The sequence below is a fragment of the Salmo salar genome, chromosome 15 (genome assembly GCF_965601325.2).
Source record: "Salmo salar chromosome 15, fSalSal1, whole genome shotgun sequence".
NCBI lineage: Eukaryota > Metazoa > Chordata > Actinopteri > Salmoniformes > Salmonidae > Salmo > Salmo salar.
Window position 1 is genome coordinate 95788631 of NC_138305.1, and position 17342 is coordinate 95805972.

General features: G+C 39.6%; 1 protein-coding gene across 4 annotated transcripts; it reads left to right on the forward strand.

Annotated features, from left to right (window-relative positions):
- Nucleotides 1–245: 245 nt before the first annotated feature.
- On the forward strand, nucleotides 246–15859 carry LOC106572634 (uncharacterized). 4 transcript variants are annotated; one of them, XM_014146991.3, is made up of 14 exons: nucleotides 246–495; nucleotides 768–910; nucleotides 1192–1273; nucleotides 3103–3521; nucleotides 5159–5338; nucleotides 9150–9209; nucleotides 9966–9992; nucleotides 10103–10402; nucleotides 10525–10602; nucleotides 11413–11454; nucleotides 12490–12531; nucleotides 13044–13181; nucleotides 13851–14057; nucleotides 14264–15859. In XM_014146991.3, exons 2-14 carry the CDS (start codon nucleotides 884–886, stop codon nucleotides 14315–14317), a joined length of 1656 nt encoding a protein of 551 aa, XP_014002466.2. In that variant the 5' UTR covers nucleotides 246–495; nucleotides 768–883; the 3' UTR covers nucleotides 14318–15859. The 4 variants fall into 4 exon arrangements, with proteins under 4 accessions (XP_014002466.2, XP_014002469.2, XP_014002471.2 ...); XM_014146994.3 differs by lacking the exon at nucleotides 10525–10602; XM_014146996.3 differs by lacking the exons at nucleotides 10525–10602; nucleotides 11413–11454.
- Nucleotides 15860–17342: the final 1483 nt, after the last annotated feature.

Consider the following 17342-nt stretch of genomic DNA (forward strand, 5'->3'; position numbering starts at 1 on the left):
AAGCAATGTTTCCAATGGTTCCACATATCCTACATTCACATCCTGTTTCAATCCCAACCACACCTTAGGCATCATGAGTTTACCTCTCGCTGCAATTTCTCATGGGCTCTTTGAGATATACAGTATTGTCATCAAAATCTGTCTGATAAAGCAAAGCTTGTCATGTTCTTATTTGAACTTTTTCAGAGAGAATTCAAGAGATTAGCATGAGTACATCAGAGATGCCCTGACAGTTGACAGAGTGTTTTTGCTGTGGTTGTGTGTTTGGTATTCAAATAGATCCCTTTTTGATGAGTAAGAGAGAGCCCCACCCCTTTAAGAACAGGGCTAAACTCCTATGTGCATATACTTAGTTGAGCAGGTTGCAAAGCAGCAAGTCGATCTCCAACTTGCTCCCACTAATAGCTGGAATACTACAGACAAATTGTAAACACACTACTTTCACAGCAGGGGTGTGCTATTGCTGCTTTTACTTGCCATAGGAGTTGGCACAAGGTAAGACATAGCCTCAAATACTTTTAGCTTTGAAATGCCATTGGTTTAGTATAGTCCATTCCTTCTCTATAGCTGTTTTTTAAAAAGTTGTATCTATTAGCTTTGCTTCAAATGATATTAATTTATATAAGATGAGTATCCTAGTTTATTGATATTTATAATCATCGCATTTGAATTCATCTAACTTTGTTGTTGTATTTGGAGACTATAGTATTGTGATACAAGAATGAAGTATCTCATTACAGCATTGATGTTACGAACATATGTTGCAGTCACACACACACACACAGACACACACACACACATATACACCCACGCACGCACGCACACCCACGCACGCACACACACAGACAAACAGTTTCTTCTGCAGGTTTGAACTGCGATCAAGATGGGCAATGAGCATTCCAAAAACAAGGTATGTTTCATAATAGCCTTATTTGACAGCATGCATGTTTTACTTTGAATGTTGGAATACAGGGGAAAGAAGGCTGGTTGTGGCATTTTACACCCAATGGAAGTGTTTGCTGTCTAATAATAGTAGTTTCAATTACAGGCAGTAATATATTAGAGATAAATTCGTGTGCACATGCATCTAATACTAATTGATGGTCCGTACAAAATGGAGTAACGATGAAAGTGATATGATGAAACAATGATGACAAGAGAAGCTCATGTCAACCATCTTTCTTCTCATAGGCTGAGCAGGCTCCAGAAAAGCCCCTGCATGGAGGTTTGAATGGCCATGCTGTAAGCATCTCATCCAATGGCCTGGAGAATGGTGTGTCTATGACTGATTTGATAGCCATTTATCCTGTTGTCATCTGATTGTTACCCCATGATCAATAAGGCCCAAACTGTGGGCCCAACTGATTGCAACACCTCTGTCTATGATGTCTATCATGGTAACCAAGTTATTTATGTACTACTCCAATGGGATGACATGGCACTGACACTATCCCTTGTAATCAACCTTGAATTGCTGGATTAGTCTGGATCAATTTCCAAGTCTCTCATAATTCTCTGTAAATACAGCCGTCTGTCAGTGCTATTGGGTGGTGTTCAATGTTAACTATAGGCGTAGCCTTCAACATAGAGGATGAACAGATGTTTGATCAGTCCTTGTGTATATTGCCTCACTGGATCAACAGTTTTGTACAAGGATTTGCAGGCCAAGTACATATGTATTTTCTTTAAGGGCGAAAGTATTGATATTGGTCATCTATTCACTAGCAAGTGAGCAGCTAAAGCCACTGTTTCCAGACTGTGTTTGTTTCACATGACTAGCCTGTGTGTCCCCAGTAGCACGTTAGTTTTACATACAGCACAAGGAAAGGTTTTGCTTGCATTTAGCTTAGGGTAATGAGCCTAGCACTGCATTGATTAGTCATAGAGGTAGTATTGTTAGGAAACTCCTTTGGTAAAGTTGCATACCATTTCCTACACCCTCCCATGTTCTACTGAATTACATGTTGGGAACTAAGATTACTAATATGTATCCTCTTAGATGTAAATTCCCCTGTTTTGGGGACCTTATTTTTCAATTTTTTTATTTCACCTTAATTTAAGGTTAAATAAGTCAGTTAAGAATTTGATTTACAATGATGGCCTAACCCGGCCGAAACATAACCCAGACGACGCTGGGTCAATTGTGCGCCGTCCTATGGGACTCCCAATCACAACCAGTGTGGTTCTGGTAACGGTTCCGATCGTCATTTTTCGCTTATAAATCGATCCGTGGACCCAGTAGATCGAAATGGCTTTCATTGAGCGATAGCCCTGGTTCCCACCGACACAGCTGGGATATGCCTCCTACCATTTCATTCGCACTTCCGACTGTCCATCAACTCTTGACTGAACCCTACATCAAAGCACATAAATGCCTGCAATCGTTACGTCGTAGCGCAGCAGGAGAGAGTGATTTATTCACGGTAGCACATTCAGAGATCGATTTATAGCCATTCATCAAAAATCATTTATAGATTTGACAAAAAAACACTTTCTATTTGTCATAGACAGACAAGATTAATGAAAGGCAAGTTCATGAGTGTTCAGGAAGCCAATCTAGAGCTCTGTGAGACATTCACAGTGATGGAGGAAGACGTTTTGATCAAGAGAGACCTATAGAAAATATGCACATTTTCTCTAACATTAAACATACAAATTAGTATTTTTCCAGTTACTTATAAGGAATTTGACATTTTATAGTTAGTCATTTTATAATTAGATTATGCTATATTTAGACAGCATATAAGTAATTTCAAGTGTTATTCATACAGTTTTGTTGAGTAGAAAATCATATCAAATATTTCATATTTGTATTGTGTACTTGAGCAATTTATTAAAATACATACCAGAAAGCTGAGATGTTAACCTTTCTTTGAGCATGCAGCATTACTTGTTATTGTTCATGGCCCTCATGATAAATAATTACTTTTGTGGATTACATAGATTACATTTTCAATTATGTTTAGGTACATTTAACTGGCTAATTTCCATTACCGGACATAAAAGATAATAGTCAGGTATTACATGATGCCTGTGTACAAAGGATGAATCATATCAAATAACTTTCTTTGTCCCACCAACTAATTGACTTATATCTTGCAGTTACCAGTGAAGCAGCTGTGGAGCAGAACAGTATGCCTACCTCACTGCCTCCCTCTGAAGAGTCAGGTATAGTGGAGGCAGATGGCAGTGGTCTTGGGCCTGTGGTGGTGGAACAGAAGTCTGCCGTCAAGAAGGTTCCAGAAGTGGAACCAGAGACACAGAATGCTAAGACTCAAAACACAGCGGAACCGGAACTGGAACCAGCCACCCAAGAGAAGGAGGAGCCCAAGAACAGTACACAAGAAAAAGTGAACATCTTTGAAAATCTGTTCAAGAAGAAAGCTAAGCCTCAACCCACCCCCAACCCGGATCCAGCCCTGGAAAAGGAGGAGCCCATAAGGGAGAAGATTGTGGAGGAGATTGAAAGTTCTGCGGAAGATCAGAAAGTCCCTGTGGCTGTGACCGATGGGATCCAAGCTGTAAGTATCTAATCAGTGATCCCTTCAAATTGGGTTGGCATTAGTTCCATTTCAGTTTCACTCAGTGTACTGATAATTAATTAATGATCATCAGCTCCTTACTTGAGATTTTTACATATCAAAATCTAAATGATTTTGGTTATTCCAATGAAGTTAACTACGGATATAGCCACTGTAATGTGAGGTGTACTGTGAATTGGTAACATTGATTTACAGTAATATTGCATCTGTTGCGAGAAATATTCACAGGTCATTCTTCACTTTCCAATGTATAACAAAGCCTATTACAGATCTAACAAACATCCCTGTTGATTCTTATTATAAAGGAGACAAAGGAAGGCATAATTTCCTTGCAATCATCCATTGAACTGGATTGGAAAATATTGATGGCTGCACATTTGTTTCCAATGCAACTTCCATTACTGTCTGATTTTCTTGTGGCAGACGCCATTAAAATCACCACTGAAACCACTGTAGAGCAGCCAGAAACCACTGAAGCTCACGCAGAAACCACTGAAGAGCAACCTACAGACAAGAGTGTCAGCCCACCTGAAGAAGAGCCTATGGAGGATAGTGTCAGCCCACCTGAAAAGGAGACAACAGGACTGGCCATTGGTGAAGAAGTCACAGAGGATAAAACTTTAGAGGAGATGTTACGATCGTTGTTGGAAGGATTGGACCAAGGTGCAGTGTGGTAGGCGTACATCTTACTTTATTAAATGAACACCAAAAAAATAAAATAAAATACAAACGAAATGTAACGTTTAGTAGGGCTAAACAGCACAGTACCAAAACAAGATCCCACAAACTACAGGTGGGAAAAAGCTGCCTAAGTATGATCCCCAATCAGAGACAATGATAGACAGCTGCCTCTGATTGGGAACCATACCCGGCCAACAAAGAAATAGAACATAGATTGCCCACCCTAGTCACACCCTGACCTAACCAAATAGAGAATTAAAAGGATCTCTAAGGTCAGGACATGACAGGAGAGCACTGCACCTGAAGAAGAGCTGGAAGACATTGCAAGTGTTAATGAAGATACAGCTGCTGTAGAGTCAGCAATGGCTGAAAAACTTGAATCTAGCCCCATAAGTACTGTATAGCCTAAAGTGAAGAGTGTCAGCCAACCGCAACAAGAGCCTGAAATGGCTGAAGAACTAGAAGAGATGAAAGAACTTCTTGAAGATGTAGCTTCTATAGAGTCAGAGGAACCTTAATCCAGCCCACCCAAAGAAGAAAGGTGCCACTATCCTTACTTGGTGTTGCAGAATGATATTACTCTAAGTCATATTACTGTAAGGAATATTCAAATAAAATTAAATATCGTCAGATACGAATGGGGGATTTTCTTACAATATCAACATAACAGAAAACAAAACAAGATATTTGAGTTTGCTGACATTTCTCAGAGCAAAAGAGACAGAAGTCTCAAACATTGCTGAATATCAATGTGTGTGGGTGGAAACAAGCATTAATAAAAGGATGATTGTTGATGGTGCCCCGAGTAGGCAGAGGCATGGTTGGAATTGTGCTTCAGTCTCAATGCTGCGTCTAACAGGCTCATTGCTAGCGTATCAGCTTCACTGCTAAAACACTCACATTTCTGAGGGCTCATTCTTCGCGGTTGTCTATAGGAGCCACTTGCTGAGGTAAAGGAGGATACAGAGACTTCAAAGGAGCGTCCCAACCCTAGTCCAGAGGCAGAGGAGGTCAAAAGCCCCAAAATTGCAGAGGAAAGCAGTCACATTCAGGAAAACCAAGAGGGAGAGAGTCAAACAGAAGATAATCCAGTTATGAACTTCTTCAAAACACTAGTAAGTAAAACATTTCTTAGGATATTATTTGTATTGTTTAAAGAGTTGTTATAACAGTAAGGTACATAAGTGAATAGATATGCACATAATATTTGATCTATTTGCCTCATATTTGTTTTAAAATATGTTTAAAAGTGACACTAACTTATTTTGAGAAATAATTATTTCAAGCCTTTGTAAAAGTCCAACTGTGAAACCACTACAAACACTATTGAAGAACCATCATTTATTTGGTATGGAAAAGAAAGGTTGCCATTCTGTCATAATTCCAAATATGCCTCTGAATAGCAAAACTTTTAGCCTAATGATTGATTATGGTATGGTAATCCTAATCTTCTGTTGTGAAGTAGGGACCACAGAACATTAAATGAGAAAACAGTGTTCCATCAGTGATGTCATTGTATTTTAAGACTATGTAGTGCTGTCAGTGATCATTGTGTGTGAAAACATGTGTAGAGGCAGCATGAGGGCGTCTCTGAGCAAGAGTGAACACGTCTTGAAGGAATGATTACACAGGCAGCTATTGTCATTTCTCTTCATCATGCCTTCTTTTGGAATCATGCCTCCATAAAGAGTTAACATAGCCCCAGTTAATCAAATCCTTTGAACATGCGGGAATGTGGTGGTCTTTTGTTCAGCCTATAGTGTGAGCTCACAAGGGAGGCCTGTGCCATTGGAAGTTGAGATGCATGAAAATATAGCGAGGGAAGGCCTACGCCATCCCCAGAGCACAATGGCCATCCCAGTGAGAGAACATGTACTGTATGTGCTTTGCCAGGGACCTCTTTTTGTACCATCAGTTAGACAACCGTAGATGTCAGTGGCTACAGTGCCTTCTGAAAGTATTCATAACCCTTGTCTGATTCCACATTTTGTTGTTACAGCCTGAATTCAAAATGGATTAAATAGATGTTTGTGTTTCTTCTCACCCATCTACACACAATAGTCTATATTGACAAAGTGAAAACATGTTTTAAGAAATGTTTGCAAATGTATTGCAAATGAAATACAGAAATATCTTATTTACATAAGTATTCGCACCCCTGGGTCAATACATGCATGTTAGAATCACCTTTGGTAGTGATTAAAGCTGTTAGTCTTCTGGGTAAGTCTCTAAGAGCTTTGCACACCTGGATTGTACAATATTTGCCCATTATTCTTTGCAAAATTCTTCAAGCTCTGTCAAATTGGTTGTTAATCATTGCTAGACAACCATTTTCAAGTCTTGACATAGATTTTCAATCAGATTTAAGTCAAAACTGTCCACTCAGGAACATTCACTTTCTTCTTGCTAAGCAACTCCAGTGTAGATTTGGCCTTGTGTTTTAGGTTATTGTCCTGCTGAAAGGAGAATTCATCTCCCTGTGTCTGGTGGAAAGCTGACTGAACCAGGTTTCGTCTAGGATTTTGCCTGTGCTTACCTCCATTCCATTTTTTATCTTGATAAACTCCCCAGTCCTTAACGATTACACACACACCCATAAGATGATGCATCCACCACTATGCTTGAAACTATGGAGTTGTCACGTCCTGATCAGTAAAGGGGTTATTTGTTATTATAGTTTGGTCAGAACGTGGCAGGGGGTATTTGTTTGATATGGTTTTGAGTGTGTGTTTATGTAGAGGGTCGTTTTATTTATGTTTCTGGGGTTTTTGGTTTAGTTCTATGTTGTACAGTTCTATGTCTGTTTCTAGGGTGTTTATTTCTATGTTTAGTATTTGGGATTGGGGCCTTCAATTGGAGGCAGCTGGTTATCGTTGCCTCAGATTGAAGGTCCTATAATTAGGAGTTTGTTTGTTTTGGGGATTGTGGGAGATTGTTCTTTGTACTGCTGTGTGAGCAGACAAGGCTGTGTGTGTGTGTGTGTGTGTGTGTGTGTGTGTGTGTGTGTGTGTGTGTGTGTGTGTGTGTGTGTGTGTGTGTGTGTGTGTGTGTGTGTGTGTGTGTGTGTGTGTGTGTGTGTGTGTGTGTGTGTGTGTGTGTGTGTGTGTGTGTGTGTGTGTGTGTGTGTGTGTGTGTGTGTGTGTGTCAGTCAGTCATTGGTTTCGTGTTGTTTTTTTTTGTGTTAAATAAAATGCGCATTCACATACCTGCTGTGCCTTGGTCCATCCATTACGACGACCGTGACAGGAGTGTGGTACTCAGTAATGTGTTGTATTGGATTTGCCCTAAACATAACACTTTGTATTCAGGACAAAAAGTAAATTTCTTTGCCACATTTTTTGCATTATTACTTTAGTGCCTTGTAGAAAACAGGATGCGTGTTTCGGAATATTTTTCTTCTGTACAGGCTTCCTTCTTTTCACTCTGTCAATTAGGTTAGTATTGTGGAGTAACTACAATGTTGTTGTTCCATCCTCAGTTTTTTCCTATCACAGCCATTAAACTCTGTAACTGTTTTAAAGTCACCATTGGCCTCATGGTGAAATCCCTGAACGGTTTCCTTCTTCTCTAGTAACCGAGTTAGGAAAGACGCCTGTATCTTTGTTGTGACTGGGTGTATGGACACACCATCCGAAGTGTAATTAATAACTTCACCATGCTCAAAGGGATATTCAATGTCTGTTTTTTACCCATCTACCAATAGGTGCCCTTCTTTGCGAGGCATTGGAAAATCTCCCTGGTCTTTGATGTTGAATCTGTGTTTGAAATTCACTGCTCAACTGAGGGACCTTACAGATAATTGTATCTGTGGGGTACAGAGATGAGGTAGTCATTCAAAAATCATGTTAAACACTAGTATTGCACACAGAGTGAGTCCATGCAACTTATGTGACTTGTGAAGTACGTTTTTACTCCTTAAATTATTTAGGCTTGCCATAACAAAGGGGTTGACTACTTATTAACTCAAGACATTTCATCTTTTCATTTTTAATTAATCAAAATGTGTACAAACATAATTCCACATTGACATTATGGGGTATTGTGTGTAAGCCAGTGACAAAGAAATCTCAATGTAATCCATTTTAAATTCAGGCTCTAACACAACAAAATGTGGAAAAATACCAGGGGTGTGAATACCGTCTGAAGGCACTGTATATGACTAACTGAAAGACATCTGTCCTATGAAAATAGTAATTTCACCGTTCCCTGTGACTGTAACTCTCTTAAAATACTTTGATATTGCTGCTATCTACTGTAGGTATTACATTTCATTTGAAATATTTTTATGAAACATCACGATACACTTTAATGCTAGATTTGTTTTATAGGAAACAAAAAGTAGCTAACAATTTTGCCTGCCATCCAAGATTGTACACAGACACTCAATTAACACTGAGTATACAAAACATTAAGAACTTCTCTTTCCATGACACAGACTGACCAGATGAATCCAGGTGAGAGCTATGATCCCTTATTGATGTCACTTGTTAAATCCACTTCAATTAGTGTAGATGAAGGGAAGGAGACAGATTAAATAAGGATTTCTAAGCCTTTAGACAATTGAGACATGGATTGGGTATGTGTGCTGTACAGAGGGTGAATGGGCAAGACAAAATATTTAAGGGCCTTTGAACTCGATATGGTAGGAGGTACCAGGAGCACTGGTTTGTGTCAAAAACTGCAACGCTGCTGGGTTTTTCAAGCTCAACAGTTTCCTGAGTGTATCAAGAATGGTCCACCACCCAAAGGACATCCAGCCAACTTGACACAACTGTAGGAGAGGTGGTATTTGGTATTTTATTAGGATTCCCATTAGCTGTTGCAAAAGCAGCAGCTACTCTGAGGGGAGGGGGTGGGGTTCAACTCAATATTAGGAAGCTGTTCCTAATGTTTGGTATACTCAGTATATGTCTGTGTGTTACCTAGGTGACTCCCATAAAAAAAAACAAGCAAGAAACAGCCACCCCTGATGTTGCAAAAGACCAGGTAAGCATGTATTTTTATTTGAAACATACATTATGCAAAAACACTCAATCCAATTCAATACAGATACAGTTATGCACAGAGTTTATTTAGTATACTGTATAGTCTACAGGTAATGCTATGCAATTATGTGCCTTTGTAAAAGTCATCTAAAATAATAATGAAAGCTTTTCATGACGCAGCCTTACTGTACCTTTACCGTACTGCTTACACCAACAAAGGTGAAAAAGTAACAAGTGAAAGACATCTCACTCTTACCACTCTTACCATCATCTTCATCCCATTGGTAACATAAGGCCTCATTCAACATTGCCGCTGTTAGCATTTACACTTGAATTCTATTCTGTTTCAGTAGCAACATATTAACCTACATTGAGAGACTTTTGGATGACTGTGATTGTGACTGTTATTGAATTCCTCAGGGAAAAAAATATGAATTCAATCATTCAAAATAATTACATTTAATCCCAATTAAGTTAAACAAGTCAATGATTCTTGAATCTAAAACAAGTAGTTAGTAGTGTCAGTAGTCGTAATTGGCATCCATCTTCTGCTGAAGACCAAACGCAGCTGAGAAGACCTGTGCAGGTCAAGGGGCACCGTTCTCAGCTGTGAAGCCTGTTGCAAAAGATGCCATTGCAAGGCCTCTAAGCAAGCTATTGAGACAGAAGATATATGATCTCTTCACGGAACCAGAATGGTGATTGTTCAACTTTTTACCAGCACTAACTATTGTTTGTTGTTACCAAACATTCACAGAAAGAGGCCCAACCAACAACAACTACTGTGAGTACTAACTAAATAAATAAACATAAATAAATAATGATTTGTGAGCTATTAACTAGATGTCGGTGATCAACTATTCCTATTTTCCATTGTGTGTCTCCCTCGAATAGGCTGCACAACTAGTGGATGCAACAGCCAAAGGAGGAATGTTAATCCCACCAGCTGCAGCCCCAGCCCCAGCCCCGGCCCCAGCCCCGGCCCCAGCCCCGGCCGCAGCCCCGGCCGCAGCCCCTGCCCCACCCGCAGCCGCAGCCCCAGCCCCAGCCCCACCTAAGATGGAGGTTAAAGCAGAACTAGCTGCCCAACCTGTGACCAACGCACCAAAAGAAGAACCAAAGGGTGCTGCCAAAGAAGCAGAGGCCGCCAAGCCGAAATCTGACCGCCCGTTCAGCAGACTTTTCAGCAGAAAGGTAAGCCAACTCCTGTAGTACAAGGCACTTAGAAGCATTCTTTGGCAGCAGATAATATTTTGTAAAAATTAACATAAAACATAAATGTGTGTCAGATTGTAACAGTTTGATGTGAATTTGAGGCACTGATAGGCCTCAAGTCTAAAATCAAGGTTAAGTCAACAAGTGGAGCCAGAGCCCCTGCCAAGCCTGCTGCAGCGGTATGATAATACAACATTCAGCCAATTTGAAGCTAACAGAGTTAAGCTCACTGTCCTTCATTTAATTTAATTGTATTAAAATCATTGCATCTTGTGGGTACAAGATCTACTAGCTACATCATACAGACTGCTGCCCTTTCTCTTGAGCAGAGCATCAATACAGATACCAAACATAACAGTCTCTCAGAGCAATCCCTCAGAGCATTCCTGTAAATGTAAATCTATCCTGAAACTTCCAGTGACATATTATGGAGTTTTATTGCTTATGTTTTTCTCAATGTGGAATCAACACACTTTAGATAGTGCTGGACTGATGGCATGACTTGTGGAGAATGGGCTGAGGTCTGCATCTATTCATTCATCATCTGTGAACATAAAAAGCATAACAGCATCCCAAACAACATCAGAAATCCAACAAAATCTAATTCAGTCATTTTAACCCAAAGAAGCAGCAGACCAAGTATTCATTTCATACAGAAACTGAATTACATTTTCATTCTGACTGTGTTTTCATACAGAAATTAAATTGTATTTTCATTCTGACTGTATGTGTTCATATAGAAAGTGAATTACATTTTCATTCTGACTGTATGTGTTCATACTGAATTAGATTTTCATTCTGACTGTATGTGTTCATACAGAAACTGAATTAGATTTTCATTCTGACTGTATATGTGCGACTTTGTGTCTTTATTTGTGTGGTGAACTGTGCTTCTACACACCTATCCGTGCCTTGCCATGCAGCCCATACAGTAGAAGGTGTAGTTATATGGCACATGTTCAGATTAACATCGTTCTGCTCTCCTGTAGACTGTGGAACCAGTGGAGCCACAGCCGGTTGTGGAAGTACAGGTAAAAGGAGAGAACTCTTGGCATATTCCATCCTCACGTGCCATCTGTCTCTTTCTGTTGGGTTGCATGGTGAAAATGGGTGTTTAAGCTATCAGTTCCAGAGGAGGCTGGTGGGAGGAGCTATAAGAGGACAGGCTCATTGTAATGCCTGGAATGGAATCAATGGAATGGAGTCCAACACGTTGTCTCCATGCGTTTGTGTTTGGTACCATTCCAGTGACTCCATTCCATCCATTACAATGAGCACATCCTCCTATGGCTACTTTCACCAGCTTGAATTTGAGGCACTGATAGGCCTCAAGTCTAAAATCAAGGTTAAGTCAACAAGTGGAGCCAGAGCCCCTGCCAAGCCTGCTGCAGCGGTATGATAATACAACATTCAGCCAATTTGAAGCTAACAGAGTTAAGCTCACTGTGACATCCTTCATTTCATTTAACTGTATTCAAATCATTGCATCTTGTGGGTACAAGATCTACTAGCTACATCATACAGACTGCTGCCCTTTCTCTTGAGCAGAGCATCAATACAGATACCAAACATAACAGTCTCTCAGAGCAATCCCTCAGAGCATTCCTGTAAATGTAAATCTATCCTGATACTTCCAGTGACATATTGTGACATTTCATGGAGTTTTTTTGCTTATGTTTTTCTCAATGTGGAATCAACACACTTTAGATAGTGCTGCATTTAGCTGGACTGATGGCATGACTTGTGGAGAATGGGCTGAGGTCTGAATCTATTCATTCATCATCTGTGAACATAAATAGCATAACAGCATCCCAAACAACATCAGAAATTCAACAAAATCTAATTCAGTCATTTTATCCCATTTTCATTCTGACTGTATGTGTTCATACAGAAACTGAATTAGATTTTCATTCTGACTGTATGCGTGCATGTGCGACTTTGTGTCTTTATTTGTGTGGTGAACTGTGCTTCTACACACCTATCCGTGCCTTGCCATGCAGACCATACAGTAGAAGGTGTAGTTATATGGCACATGTTCAGATTAACATCGTTCTGCTCTCCTGTAGACAGTGGAACCAGTGGAGCCACAGCCGGTTGTGGAAGTACAGGTAAAAGGAGAGAACTCTTGGAATACTCCACCCTCACGTGCCATTTTTGTCTCTTTCTGTTGGGTTGCATGGTGAAAATGGGTGTTTACGCTATCAGTTACAGAGGAGGTTGGTGGGAGGAACTATAGGAGGACTGGCTCATTGTAATGCCTGGAATGGAATCAATGGAATGGAGTCCAACACGTTGTCTCCATGTGACTCCATTCCATCCATTACAATGAGCACATCCTCCTATAGCTCCTCTCACCAGCTTCCTCTGATCAGTTACAAGTTGTTTCATTCATCTCAGCAATAAAGTGGCCCTTAGGGGCAAACTACATAATATCTATTTTACAGTACCAGTTTTGGTACCTGAGTAGAGATTTTTATCACCCTCTTATCTCTATCTGTTTTAGTGGGTTATTTTCTGGTTCTTCCAGGTGGCGGACTCTTGTTTCTCATGGGCTCTTACACCTTCCTTAATCCTGACAATGGTTTATAATTAAGTTCTCTCTTTTGCTGTTTCGGTAAAGAATGTAGACTTCTCAAAGACGGCCACTCTGGAGGCCTCTGCCACTCTAGAACCACCACCACCTGCACCAGAGGACGAGAAGACACCTGCTGCCTCCAAAGCCTCTCCTTTCACTTCCTTTTCTCTTTTCAAGACCATGGTAAGGCAGACATTTTACTCACATCTCACTTTGGTTCTCAACGGGAACTACTCATGAAATGTAATTTTGGAAATAGAAGAAAATGTGATAAACAATAACAGAATGGTGTGATAATTTGAGGATCTGCTAAACCAAATGGCCTCAAAAGCCCAGACAGCTTCAACAAGTGGAGTCCGACTCCTCAAGAAACCTTTCAAAGGGGTAAATGACAATACTTGCCAGCCAGTGGGAAATTAACAAGAGTGATCTCACTGAGTTCAGCTTATGCTATGCTGGTACTACCATGTTGAAGTATCCTGCACAAATAATTAAATATCCTCCATAAATAATGAACATTATTTGGTACAGCAATTGATATGTTGCATACACATGATAGCGAAAACAGCTGGTAGTGATACTTTCTAATTTCTCATCATTTTATGATATTTACCAGCCAGAGCAATGTTCCCACTTATGTCGTCATTCCATTATACAGCCACTATTTAATTGCATCAGTTGTGCTCTTGTATTGTGCTAGTCAGTGTGTTAATGTGTGTGCTCAGCTTTTTTAACTGGCGAGAGCAAGGAGGCAACATCATAATGGATGCCCAATGGTTTTAAGAGGAACATTAAATTGTGCAAATTATACTTTGAAATTGATCTCTTGATTATTTGTCATAATTCAATCAGGCAGCTGTGCCGAAAAAGGAAGTCCCTGCCCCAGCTGCAGAAGCGGTAGCTGGCCCAAGTGTAGCCAAGGATGAACCAAAGGCCCCAGAGGACCCTGCTGTGGACAGCAAGCCCGTGTCAGGGCCCTCCGAGGTTATGGAGAATTCCCCCGTCCTCCCTAAGAGACTGGAGAAGAGGAACTCCATCCACTTGTTCTTCAAAAACCTGGTAGGCAGAATTTGCAATCCCTCTCAGTCAAATTTGCAACCACTAGATGGCCTCGGCAACTCCTATGACTGTGAACTATACTTCACTATGAAATGTCATTGAAAGATATTGCTTTCGGCAAAGTAATGTGAGGGAAGCAAATGTAGGTTCTTACATGGAGTTGGAGCTATATTGATAAGTGAAATGACCCTTTCCTTTCCTTGCAGGGCAAACGCCAGTCAGATGCAGGAGTACAAACAGAACCAGAGAAGACCAAATAAAACGGAAACACCCTTTCAAACTTCACATGCCATATCTGGAAATGAACTTTTCATTTGTTAGATACATTATGTTTCTGATCACACTATTGAAGGGATGATGGTAAGAGCAAGTGGTTTGAGGGAGAGGGGTGGACTGTGGACTGGTCTGTTCTAGTCTAATCTAATCTGTGTGGATGATTTCAGAGAATTGTTCTTTGTGGAGGAGGTAAAATATATTTTCTGGTTTAAAGGCTTGATAGGTAGAGAAAAGTGGTTTTGTTACATGTACTGAGAGCAAAATCCATTTCTATACAGTATTTACCCTTCTTTTAACATGTCACTTATTCCACGGAGGGCTGAGTGTCTGCGGGTTTTTGCTCCTCCCTTGATTGATTAATTAAGGTCACTAATTAGTAAAGAACTCCCCTCACCTGGTTGTCTAAGTCTAAAAACAAAACACCCGCAGACACTAAGCCCTTCATGGAATGTGTTTGACACCACTGCTTTAACATATTAATATGTGTAAGGATCTAATGCAAATATTACGTTTAGCATATTTTTTTTTCCTCTTCATATACACATTTTACTAGTCTGAAAAGAACTTGTGGAGTGCATACAATGGTTTCAGATACGTTCATAGGACGTCTTGGAGAAGAGATGCATAAAGCTTAGCTTGAGATAGAAATTGAATATACTCAAAATTTAATGGAGGAGTTGGCGAAATGGTTGATATTCCTGCCAAGATGTTTTTATTTAGGCTAGACACATGCAATTTACAATGTAAGCTTTAAACTTTGCAGGAACTGTACACGGATGCAAATATATGCCAAACACTAAATTACAATTTATGATTATAATCATACACAGGGGGCGCTCCCAATCATTACTTTTTTGGGGAACTACACAGATCTGGTTGTCTATATAGCTAACTGCACAGTCATGCATCATATTTGATTAATGTTTCACTGAAGTATAAAGGTTTGTTCTAATTTGGGTGCACTGCTTTACGTGTGTGCCTGTTTGAATGCAGATGTTATAATCTTGGGGATCTTGTCTGTTAATTTCTGCATCTATAATTTGATAAACTGCATCTGGAAGTAGAATGTTTATTGTGACAGCAAATTCCAAATCATGAAAACCTGCAATGGGGTATTGGGGGGGGGGGGGGGGGGAGTTCTACTGAGCTAACATATGGAATTTTTTTAAGATCATACCATGGATCCTTTAGCTATTTAATTTTTCATTTAGGTAAAATATTGAATTTGGCTTTTAATGCTATAGCCTATAGAAATGCAATGAATAACACATTCATAAATGGCAAAACGGAGAGTACAAAAAGAAATAATATATAACGTTTTTGAAGTGTCTGTCCTACATCTAGGAGATGTAATAATGTTCAGGATTTACACATATTTAACCCATTTTTTGGGGGTGTCACAAAACTACTTCTATATATTTTTTATTATGTTAATTAAATTGACGCACGGGTGCGTTGATGGACTTTAGGGGGTATTTAAAGCTATTTTCCTGTAACTGTTTAAAGAGAATAAATGTGTACAATTATTTGTTTTCTTGTTTTCTATCTCACAATTTAGGCCAAAAGTTATCAGTATAGGGAAATATGAAAACATATTTAGAGTGAAATTAAATGTCCCTGTAATATAGTGATTTAATGTTATCAAACAGTACTATCAAGTGCTGCAATAACTGAAAAAGACATGACCCAACAAGTTTATCAACACATCTTGTATTCCCAAAGTAGGGAGCCAAGCTGTTTTCAGCTATGTTAGAAGTATGGAGCCAAGCTGTCTCAGCGATGTTAGAAGACCACACCTCGTTAAATACAAACACTAAACAGCGCCCTTTCTAATTACCCAAGCAACTTGGCTTTGATTGTTATGCCAATGGTCAGGCATTCATGTTAGATGAGAAGAAATGAGAGCCTTAAATGGTATGAAAAATCCACACAGGCAAATTATTTTACCAGCTGATCTGAGGGATTGTAAGCCTGCCTGTGATAAAGGAGTGACTCTAATCTATTTATAGTATCCTTATATTAATTTGTGGGGTGATTCATAGCAGAGTTTGCATCATGGAGTCCTCTGTCTGTGGAGGAATGTGTTTTGATGGATGTGTCTAAGATCATACACCTTTAAGTGATGAGTCGATGTGCCTGAAGGTGGAACTCATACTGCTCCTTTGTTAACTGAAGCACTGTTATACTTGCATTGCCCCCTGTAATCACTGTGATCAGTTCAAATTGTGCGTCAAAGTCATTTCCCAAGAAGTGGCCGGGAAAAAGACAGGAAGGAAGGGAGCGATGCTACGGGTATGGTAGTAACAGAGGGTTATTTGGTCCATTGTCTGTCCTTTTCCCTTTGCGGATCATTTCAATTTAAGATGCAATATCACATTTTGCTCTGACAGTAACCATATAATACTAATGTGTCTGAGAGAAGTGAGTTAAATTGTATTATATTCAGAAGAGCTGAAGTAAATGGTAGCACATGATGGACCAGGAGTAAAACAGCAGCTGGGTTGTTCCACCACTTCTGTGTCTTTTGAGAAGTGTAACTTGATAAAAAAAAACAAAAAAAACATTTGATTTCACCTAATGTTTACATTTTCATAAAGAGCACATGTTCAATTCAATAAAAACACATTCTCCCATCTCAAGAGGTTTAATAAAACAATTACTATAGTAATTGCCAAATAAAGAAATAGGGTTGACCGTAACAGGGTTGATGATTAAGTGAGAATGTGCTGCTCAGTTTTCCACCACAAAACACCAGCAAATGGTCAAAAAGAGTACACCAGCTCACCTGATTTTACACTATGATTTGACTTTTAGATGTTCTATGTTTCTTTTGAAAAACAACTCTGAAACCAGAGTTCAGTTCAGGTAACAAGGTTGTCCTTAAAATGAGGGACAGACATAAATTAATCTCTAATCACATTAAATAAATAAGCATTTGTTAAAGCAACAAAATAACTCGGTCTTTACAATGATGGTCAAAACTTGGAGAAATGTAGGGGTTAAGTAGAT